This window comes from Myxocyprinus asiaticus, chromosome 3, assembly GCF_019703515.2.
Source record: "Myxocyprinus asiaticus isolate MX2 ecotype Aquarium Trade chromosome 3, UBuf_Myxa_2, whole genome shotgun sequence".
In the NCBI taxonomy this organism is placed as follows: domain Eukaryota; kingdom Metazoa; phylum Chordata; class Actinopteri; order Cypriniformes; family Catostomidae; genus Myxocyprinus; species Myxocyprinus asiaticus.
Window position 1 is genome coordinate 33,514,549 of NC_059346.1, and position 11,537 is coordinate 33,526,085.

At 37.4% G+C, this 11,537-nt stretch overlaps 1 protein-coding gene across 1 annotated transcript in view; it reads right to left on the bottom strand.

Moving 5' to 3' along the window:
- gucy2d (guanylate cyclase 2D, retinal) overlaps positions 1-8,665 on the bottom strand; it is a 31,821-nt gene extending 23,156 nt beyond the window's left edge. Inside the window, exons 1-3 of the mRNA XM_051678443.1 lie at positions 8,255-8,665; positions 3,969-5,026; positions 2,687-2,988 (exon numbers count right to left, since the gene is read on the bottom strand). Of these exons, the coding sequence (XP_051534403.1) occupies positions 2,687-2,988; positions 3,969-4,791 (1,125 nt within the window). The 5' untranslated portion in view covers positions 4,792-5,026; positions 8,255-8,665. The remainder of the gene's footprint in view (positions 1-2,686; positions 2,989-3,968; positions 5,027-8,254) is intronic.
- Positions 8,666-11,537: the final 2,872 nt, after the last annotated feature.

The window sequence follows — 11,537 nt, forward strand, 5'->3', positions numbered from 1 at the left end:
TGTATGGACCACTTTTATGATACTTTTTTAATCCTTATTAAAGGAAACAGGGAATATTCTCAGAACTTTGGCTAACATTCTCTAAAAGTTCTCTCAGAGTTCTGAACAAACGTTATTGCAGTAACGTTAATAGAACGTTCTTTCAACATTTGTTGTCGTTGGTAAACATTTTCAAAATGTTAGCATGAAAAATTTTATTCATACGTCATTAGTGGAACTTTCTTTAAACTTTACTGTATTGTAAAAAACAATCCACAATTTTCTAATATTTTCCAGAACGTTCCTATAAACAAGAAAAACTTTCTTAAAACATTTAAGAAAACTGGACATTTTAAACATTCCCAGAACTTTCAAATAACATTTTCACAACCTAATGGGAATGTTTGGAAAACATTCTTAGAACATACATATGAAATTTGAAAGCTCAGGTCCCTATTCTTTTTAATTTCATGTAAAAAAAAAAAAAAAAAAAAAAGCAGAAGTAGTAATCCTAAATATTTAGATGTTACGATACTTACCTTAAGTAATCTAACTCTCAAACGTACAAATTACATTTTGCAGCATGTATTTGCAGGGTTGGGGAGTAACGGAATACATGTAATGGGATTACATATTTAAAATACAAAACGTAAGTAACTGTATTCCACTACAGTTACAATTTAAATCATTGGTATTTAGAATTCAAAAAGTATTTTGATTACTGAAGAGATTACTTTACATTTTATAGTCATTTGTTTAATTTAATATTTAGTCCTTTCAGATGGAAAACATTTATACATATAAATGATGCGATCCAAAGTGCATTTGAACAGCAGTGAAACACTTTCTTATGATGTGTTACATTCATACGAGCAGGCAGAGAAGTAAGTTTGAAGTAAGTTTGGAGCAGAAGAAATAGAAATAAACCTTGTGTAAATAGTCATGTGAACATTTAGCTTTATGCTAAGCTAAAAATCATATTTCTTGCCATTTTACCTGCAACTGATACCAGCCACGATCATATTTTTTATCAAGAAAATCCATGTTGGATATTTTTTTTTCTTCTCTCTAGTAAGATCTTTGATATTAGGCCAAAAATCTTATTCTTGAAGATAATTTTTTTATTTTCTGTAAAAATATCTTAAAATCCTTAAAACAAGATACATTTTCTTTAGAAGCAACACAGCATAAGATATTTAGGTTTTTCAGAGAATGTATTTTTAACATGTGTATTTTGTCTTATTGTACTGGCAGAGTTTTTATAGTCAAAACAAGTAAAAAAATCTACCGGTGCTGAAGACGTAATCCAAAGTATTTATAATACGTTACTGACCTTGAGTAATCTAACAGAATACGTTACAAATTACATTTTACAGCATGTATTCTGTAATCTGTAGTGGAATACATTTTAAAAGTAACCCTCCCAACCCTGTGTATTCGGTCAGTACACTGTCAGTAATACAAATGTAGGCCTACAATGCTCAAAAATAATGTTTTTAACCCCAATTTCACATACAAAAGGGGAAAATACTGTAATCAAACACAATGAAACAGAAGCTTCTGCCTTGCTGAAAAAAATCATCTTAGACCTGCATGAATTTTCATACTGGTCCAAGATGGTTTATGCTGATTAGTGGTGGTTTGCTGCTGGTCTAGCTAGTGGACCAGGGTAGCCATGTTTTTCACCTGCAAAACTTCACTCAGAAGCTGGTTTACCAGCATAGTAATTCTGGTGAAGCTGGCTAATCAAGTTCTTGCAGGTTAAGCTAACTAATAAGCCTGGTGGGGACATCAGCATCCAAAACACAACACATCTAGTTCAGCAGGGTGATGTTCATGCATGCAAAACATTTAGAGAGAAAACGCCACTTAATATTAAACTAAAAAAATCTTAACAAAAATAAAGTATGTACACTCACTGAGCACTTTATTATGAAGATCTGTACTCCTTATTCATGTGATTATCTAATCAGCCAGTCATGTGGCAGCAGTGCAATGCATAAAATCATGCAGATACGGGTCAGGAGTTTCAGTTAATGTTCATATCAACCTTTAGAATGGGTAAATAAATTTGATCTCAATGTGATCATTTAAACCGTGTCATGATTGTTGGTGCCAGACGGGCTGGTTTGAGTATTTCTGTAACTGCTGATCTCCTGGGATCTTCACGCACAACAGTCACTAGAGTTTACTCAGAATGATACCAAAAACAAAACAAAAACATCCAGTGAGCAGCAGTTCTGCGGACAGAAACACCTTGTTGATGAAAGAGGTCAACAGAGAATGACCAAACTGATTTGAGCTGACCGAAAGGTTACGGTAACTCAGATAACCACTCTGTACAATTGTAGTTAGCAGAATGGCATCTCAGAATGCACAACTCTTTGGGCCTTTAGGCGAATGGGCTACAACAGAAAAACACCACGTCAGGCAATTTATTAAGACCATAGTGTTAATAATAAAGTGCTCAGTGAGTGTATATTAAATATACAATGCTAAAGGCTAATTTGTACATGTTTAGGAGTGGTTAAAAAAAAAACATTGAAGCATCTTCTGTGTTTGAGTATTTATGCTGTATAGGCACAAATTGAAATTCATGCTTTCTAAATAACTGTCCAGGTTTTTGCCATCCCTATATTTCTTGTTGAAAATTACACCACTAGTCCTAAAACTCTTTGGTAAAACAAGTTAAGACCCACTGTGCTACCTGTTCAGCTGATGTGCTGGTCCGGATGTCATAGGATTCCTGTGCTTCATTAAAGGCCTCATAGAAGTTTTGTTCCCCTTGGTCCATGGTTATTGTTAAAACCCCATCGTACGCACGTCGCAGTTTAGTGTCATTGGCCAGGATTGGATAGTTCATGTCTTTGTATGGCAACGAATACAGCAGTGTGTCATATGGAATGAAGATATATCCTCTGTCAATCATTCTCATGTCCATTGCTGTGGTTAGCAACTGATACTGTTCTTCTCCACCGATCAGAACAGAGTGCATGCACATGATGACAACTGTAGACAGACAATGAGGAGTCAAGAAAGCAATAAGAAGGGGGGAATGTGAAGAGAGTGTTGATGAATCAATGAAAGGATGAGCTGGTGTCAATGACTACAATCCACATTAAGAGGGTCCCTTGGCACAGAATGATATGTCAAATTTTTACATTGAAAATGTGTAATAATTACCATTTACAGATTATTGATTATTCTTTACTACCATACAAAGCTAGTCTCAGCCTCAGATGGCTCACCAACGGACCACACAAACTCTGCACTAACCGCAGTCAAAGGTCTGGGTATGTGAGACTACTACAAAGCCAAAAAGCCTGAACTATGACAACTGTCATATAGTCATTCATCTGAAAACTGAAACTGCAAAAAAAGGCTTAAAAGTTTCTTGACTGTCCAGCCAAATGTGGATCACCTTTCTGGAAAAAAGCCTAAGCTGGTCATAGCTGGTTTAAGCTGGTCCTAGCTGGTTTAAGCTGGTCCTAGCTGGCTTAAAATTGGTCCACAAGACTGGCCAGCTGTGTACCCAAAACCTCTCTAAATCCAGCCAACTGAACAGCCTGACCAGGTTGAGCGACCAGCTAAAACCAACCAACCAGATTAGACTGGCTTTAATTTTTTTTTTTTTTTTTTTCAGCGCCGCTCTCAGTTTTCTCTGAACCTGATTAGTTGAGCCAAACCTGCCTGTCTATGAGACCCAATTTTAGTTATAACTCAGTTTTGGCAAAATGTGTAGCTACTCAGTTTTAGTGTAGTATAGATTGTAGATTAAAAACTGTTAAAAGAAATTATAGATAGATAACATCATCAATTGCAATTCATCTGCATATATATATATATATATATATATATATATATATGCGCAGATATGGAAGTTGTTTATAGTTTCATGTGAAACCCCTATTCAGTGGTTTCTGTTTAATTCAAATTTTAGTAAAAAGAGATACTTGCTGAACATAAAAAAAAATCCAAACATAACTCACCCCTCACACGATCTGCCTCCCGTATTGCTTTTAGGGCTCGCCTTGGTCCGTCCTTGTCCATTTCCATGGTAACAACAGTGCCAACTGGCAGACCAAGAGCACGTAGGGATGATGCAAGTTCATGCCCTGTTGCTTCCCACATGTCACTCTCCGTTGTTATAATCCCAACATGTGCCCAGCGGAAAAAACGTAGCACAGAGAAAAGCACACGAGAAGACAATGGGAGCGGCCGTAGAAACGTGGGATACATTCCCTCATCCATGTCAGCCTTTAGGCAAGCCCAGGACAGGATGCCCTTGTTCCAATTCTTTGCCAGCATTGCAGCAGAGGTGCAGTAGCCGGGATTCGCAGGTCCAAGTATAGCCGAACCATAACCCTCCAGCTCGGCAAAGCGAGCCAGGCCTCTGGAGCTTGTGCAATCCTCATTAATGAGAATGTAATCATACCAGTAGCCTTTATTGAGGTCGGGGTCTTTGTTGATGCGGCTGGTGGCTAATCGTGCAGCCAGGTCTGGCAGGGCTTTGGAGTACATAGGGTCACACGCCCATGGTCCTACAATGGCAATTTTAAAGGTGGTGCCCCAGGCCACACAGGGCAAGTATGATAACATGACTAGAGGAAGGAGAAGCCAGTTACCCCACCAGCTTTGGCTGTGTATTACTGGCATGGCCTGTATCACAGACCTCACTGTGCCATCTGTGTTTTTGGCTTTGTGCTTTGTGGTTTGTTTTCGTCGTTTTTTTACAGCAGAACATTGTATTTGCCATCGTGGGTGGTAGGACTGGCAAAGAAAGCTAGAGTTTCGGTGGTCAGCCATTTCCATTTGATTCTCTGGTCAAACTGTTAAATGGCGGTGACAATGAGACAAAGGGTGGCACAGAGAAATGTTGTGAACACTTGCCAGCGACAGTTTGATGGCTGATAAAAAACACCCCCAAAACACACAGCTCCTGCTTTGGGTTCTACCCACTGAAGGGCACTAGCCCAAAACTATTGCACAATACCCAGCCATCACTGTCTGCTGTAGAGATTGAGTGAATGTGTGAACATGTGTGTGACTGTGTTTAAGAGAGACAAGACAAGGTTGTGATGGCAGAGAGGGAGAGAAAAGAATAAAAAAAGGTGAGGGACAAAAAAAAAAGAAAAAGACAAAAGTTAGATTTTCTATTCTATAAATATAGAAAATATATAAAATATATTACAGTTCTTTTCACCACAGTTTAATATGTTTATCATATGTAATGTGAGACTGGCTCAAACACTGATACTCAACATCATTTTCATTATCATTAGAATACCAATGATATACTGTAGCTAAACTTCAGCACATACATGACCTACTAAGCAGACAAGGACTTGGAATAGTATATACAGTATATTCCTTTATATCACTGAGCACTTTATTAGGAACATCTGTACAACTACTTATTCATGCGATTATCTAATCAGCCAATCGTTTGCCAGCAGTGCAATGCATAAAATCATGCAGACACGGGTCAGGAGCTTCAGTTAATGTTCACATCAACCATCAGAAAGGGGGAAAATGTGATCTCCGAGGTCTCGAGCGTGGCTTGTTTGTTGGTGTCAGATGGGCTGGTTTGAGTTTTTCTGTAACTGCTGATCTCCTGGGATTTTCATGCACAACAGTCTCTAGAGTTTACTCGGAATGGTGCCAAAAACAAAAAACATCCAGTGTGTGGCAGTTCTGTGGATGGAAATGCCTTGTTGATGAGAGAGGTCAATGGACAATGGCCAGGGCTGTGTTTCCCAAAATCATCGCAAGCTTAAGTTGATCGTAAAGACCAATGGCACCAGTGGTTTCTACGACCTACTTAGGCTTACGATGCATTTGGGAAATGCATCCCAGACTGGTTCGAGTTCAGAAAGGCTATGGTAACTCAGATAACCCCTCTGTACAATTGTAGCGAGCAGAATAGCATCTCAGAATGCACAACATGTCGAAACTTGAGGTGGATGGGCTACAATAGCAGAAGACCACATCGGAAACTTTATTAGAGTTACCATAGAGTTCCTAATAAAGTGCTCAGTGAGTGTATATAATATAATCATAAGCAATTTTCCATTGAGTTCCTATTTGCATCAATTCCCCATTTGATATAGGCTTATCCACATTTTTAAGCTTTCACCTATCTATCTCAGCCTTTCTAGCTTGCACCCACATTCCAAAATTGCTGTGTCATTTTACAAAGGTAATTAAATCTAAAACACTACACGGCCTGTTTTAAATGTACAGAAGACAGCCTTGATGATGTCCTAAATTGTAAATAAAACGATTTATTTATTATTTGATTATATATAATGATAGCCATCTATTACATTGCTTTTTCAGTGTGGCAATCTTCAAATAAACACTATTTACTAATAAGAGCTTTGTGGTGACCGTAGCCACATAGAGAAGCAAAAAGCAGGCTATGATAAGAGTATTCTTTAACCCTCTTACCATATTGTCTTTCCCTCTGTGATCTGAGAGACCTGATCTCTGATTCCAGGCTTTGGTGGAATCAGCTGACCAATCACTTCCTCACCTGACTCATGTGCCATCTGTCTGTGAGGTTTAAAGGTGGAGGTGGGGTGAAGTGTTACACGACTTGTACCAGGTTGTCTGCCCATAGCTTACTCTCTTTCTCTATTCATTGTTGCTCAGCAAGCAGCAAGCAGATTACAATTAAAGAGCTCTACCTTCATTAGCCATTGTCATGATAACTGCCAAATAACGTGAGGCTTAATTAATCATAATCTTAATCAACCTTATCTCTTTATACCATCATCACTCTGTTTTTCATGGCCTGTCAATAGCTCTCTCTTCATTGATTTATTTTTTCCTCTCCACTATCTAACCCATATCTTCAATATTATTTCATATTATTCCTTTATAACTGTCTGTCTTGCTCTTTCACTCTCAACTTCTCACCTTCACTCCTTAACCCCAAGGTCGGGGTTGCTCTCTCTAGCCAGCACTGAAATAACTCTGGATTACTGAGGATTGCACGGGACCTTGCTGTGAGACTCACGCTACTTTAAGGGTTCCTCTGTCTGTGAGAATAGATGACTGGAACACAAAACCACAGCCATTTATTTATTCAGTCCCATCTTTATGGGCTGTAAGAGAGCTCAATAGTTTCATCAGTTACTGGAATTTCACATTCTTGAGGCTTCTTCAATTTGCTTATACATTGATGTTTTTAGATTTACGTTTTTGTAATTTTGGTCATCCAGGATAAAATAGCTATTGTGGAATGACAACATGGCCATGTTAGGTAGAAATAGGTTCAAAAGGCTGCCATTTCATAAACCTTTGAAATATATTCCTTAATGATATTTGTAGAATAGTAATTGTTTAAGAGTGTTAAGGTTTTGAGTGTTTTAGAGGAGAAATCCTGATATATAAATATGTCAACGAGTTATTAATCTGACTTAATATGCTTGAATCTTGTGACCTGGAAGTACGTCTCAATTTTCTGGACTTTTACACATTTATTAACATTTTGTGTTCTTTATGATAGATATACTGCACATCACATTTATTTAATGCTATCTTTATACAGAAATTATTTTTTATTTCAATATTTTAATCATGGCTGAATTTTGGTAAAGGGTCTATGACCATTACTTTACTTATCTTTATAGTCAACATGAAATATTAATGTATGTGACATACCATGTACTTTCAGCATTGGCACTAAAGACCAGAGCACTGGCTATTTTTGGCATTTGTAATCTGGTCTAGATATGTATATAGTAAGTAATGTTATACATGTGTGTGTTAGATGTGAAGTGACTCAGCATTGGTGAACACACAATTGTAGTAGTTAATAACTATTTATAATATCTCTTTTAAACCCATGACATTGAATGTTAATGAATGTTAACTGATTTAGCATAGATAGAAAGCAAATTACATGCAACTACATTCTAAACATACTTGCAACTGTGATTCATGTAATTAATTGTGATTAATTTTGGTACTGGGAATACTCTTGAAATGCAACAATACACACAGAAACAAAAAGATTGAACAAACTCAGTAAAAACTTTTAAAAGCTTTGCAGCATAACCCTTTGCTAAGCATATTGCTAAATACATTTTTAAACTATTTTTGTAGTCATGATTTAACAACCTAAGATTACATTTACATCCCTTAGAGAAGATCCAATCCTCTAAGCCTTTGGGACTACCCATGCAGATTTTATATGAAAAATTACATACTTTTTTTTTTTTTTTTTAAATAAAGGACTGTTAAACTGAAGACCAAAAGATTGGCTAACCTGGTGTGTGTGTGTGTCTAATTGAGAGCCATGTGGACTGCTCATTCCATTAGAACATGGAGAGTCTTGGAAGAGCCAAAGGTAGATCAGGACTGCACTCCCAGGGAGGAAATGGTAATAAAATAACAAAATCCGAAATTAAAGATTTAAAAATCCAAAATTAAAGTGGAGAAAAGTCAGATATTCCATTCCAAATAGAGGGAAGAAACTTCAATAAACGTCCTTGATCTTATCGTCATTCAAGAGGACTATATTTTCACGAAGCAAATGTAGAAATCCACCTTTCTCTTTTATTATGGAGACTTTTTTGTTTGTGGTTCCTGGAGGTTGTAGGCCCTGTTTTGGAGTCCAGCCCCAATCTGGAGAGCCTAATGGGGGTAGCCACTGGAACAAGAGCCTCTCTGAGTCCTGGGTCTTACTGGGAATGGGCCGATTTACAGAGAGGGAGATTGTGAGGGAAAAGGAACAAGCGGAGGAGAAAGGAGGGGGCAGGTAGGGAATCCAAGTGGTGACTTCTTAACCCTCTTTAGCCTATAATCCACACATACAGTACATGGCAAAAGGCAGTTGTTTTAGGATGTCTGTGAGTTTGTGGCCATTTGAAGTAATATCTGTGTTGGTTGGCCACTTGAAGTAGATTGAAATCACCATCCTTGCATGCCCACAATAATAAAAAAATAAAAAAATGAATAAAAAAAAATAAAAATAAAAACTTTTTTGGCCAAATTGTTTGGTCAACACTATTCTCAAAGTCTAATTGTAAATGAATGATAAGGCATGAACTGTCCTATTTAATGCAGCACCATGATAGATATTACCATGGATGAGTAGCATGGTGATTCAGAATTAATCCTAACCACAGTCTGCATAGAATCAGCAGGGAGCCAATAAATAAGAGTTACTGTTTTCTTAAATACTGACAAGGACAGCTTTCTATATCTGTGTTGCAGTGAGTACATTAATATTGAATTTGACATCAGACTTCTGAAAAGCATTAAATAATATATTTTTAAACCATTAGTGTAACACATCCTCAAGTCACATTTGAACAATCCATCCTAAGTGTCAGTGTGGCCCTGATTCTTCCCTGCTCCTCCTCTTGTCCTCATGTCTTTCTCAAAGTCATAAGCTTGGCTAGGAATGCCCAACAGGTGAAAAGAGTTTTGAGTTCCCAGGAAGTCCTAAGCCAAAATACCTTTGTTCATTATGACACTGTGTCTCTGCTATTCACTAAAGAGCTAGACTCAATTAGCTTTGACATAAAAGGTACATTTCAGCCTAATATTTGAATATTTGTCAGAAAGGTTTAAAAGCTGAGAAATCCTGGATCACAAATTGTGTTTTGGAGTTGTGTTCAAAAAGAGAAGTGTTTCTAAATCCTGGTCTGGAGGACCCCAGCACTTTATATTTTGGATGTTTTATCTAACACAACTGATTCTACTGATTAGCTCATTAAATGCCTGAAAGACATCCAAAATGTGCAGTGCTGAGGTCAGACAGGACCAGGATTGAGAAAATGAGATGAAGAGAATGAAGGGATGTGCAGGGGTTATTCAGTCCTTGTTCAGTGGTAAGTGCTCTAAGGTCAAATCTTGTGAAGGCTACTTCCTGACTATATCTTTGAGCTACTTCACCACTGGCTGCTCTAGGACTGCCTGAACATTATTCATATGAATCTCTGAAAATGGGTAAAAATGGTAAAGTATGACAGTGTTGCCTTTTCAGATTTTTGAAATGTATTTATTTCAATGTATTTAATGTATTATTTATGTAGAATTTAATATTATTTAATACTCAAATGGACGTCGTTTATGCGACAGCTGTAGGGTGAGCGCCCCCTTAACAGGGAGAAATAAGTGGCGCTGAGTGTAAGACTTGCGTGCGACAATGGATAAAGGAGGAAATATAGACAGTGGGACTCATTCATGAAAATGTCATAAATATACGAAAGAATTGGGAGTAATTTCCGCGTAAAATGGAGCTTCAGAAAACTTTTCGCCGGATTCACGAACGCTTCGTATTTCCCAGATTAGTTAGTACGACGTGTGTATGTTAGTGAATTCCAGACGTTCGTAAATAGAGCGCTCGTGCACGTTAATTTACAATTATCATAGTCCACGCCCATGAAACACCATACAAGGAAGGCTTCAGACTCACTAGTAAATGTCAACAGTAAGCTTTTAACATACATGCGAACAGTAATTTAATTAAATTTTTTAATGGAATGCATTCAAATCGTAAAACATTTAGCAAACACTTGCATCTAAAACAAAAAGTGAGGGACTAACAGGCATATTTGCTGTCATCAGAGGTTAGGTTCTTTTGTGAATTAAACAGTCCAAGAGGTCAAAAAAAAAAAAAAAGGTCTGATATGAAGCTTTAGTGTAAAAAATGTTCAGTTCATGCCGACAGGAGGTTGTCCAACACTACCTCTGGTTCGGTTGAGCGCATCGTCAGCATCATTGGAGAAACTTCTCGAGTAAATCCAAGACTGTACAGTGGCTACTTCCCTTGCAACAGGAACAATCTTCAAAGAAATTGACAGAATGCCTGAAGAACGTTTTTGACCAAAACGCTGTAAGATATTACAGATTTAAAAAGTATACAACAGTGTGCAGGTTTTTTCTCCCCCCCTGTATTGTTTACGCACCTGCCCGCGATGTGTTCATTTATGGTTTTATAAATGACCATACGTCAACTGAATGCGATTTACCGATGCCTATAGGCTACTAAATTATTAAATCTAAATTATATAGCTTATATACAGGTGCATCTCAATAAATTAGAATGTCGTGGAAAAGTTCATTTATTTCAGTAATTCAACTCAAATTGTGAAACTCGTGTATTAAATAAATTCAATGCACACAGACTGAAGTAGTTTAAGTCTTTGGTTCTTTTAATTGTGATGATTTTGGCTCACATTTAACAAAAACCCACCAATTCACTATCTCAAAAAATTAGAATATGGTGACATGCCAATCAGCTAATCAACTCAAAACACCTGCAAAGGTTTCCTGAGCCTTCAAAATGGTCTCTCAGTTTGGTTCACTAGGCTACACAATCATGGGGAAGACTGCTGATCTGACAGTTGTCCAGAAGACAATCATTGACACCCTTCACAAGGAGGGTAAGCCACAAACATTCATTGCCAAAGAAGCTGGCTGTTCACAGAGTGCTGTATCCAAGCATGTTAACAGAAAGTTGAGTGGAAGGAAAAAGTGTGGAAGAAAAAGATGCACAACCAACCGAGGGAATCGCAGCCTTATGAGGATTGTCAAGCAAA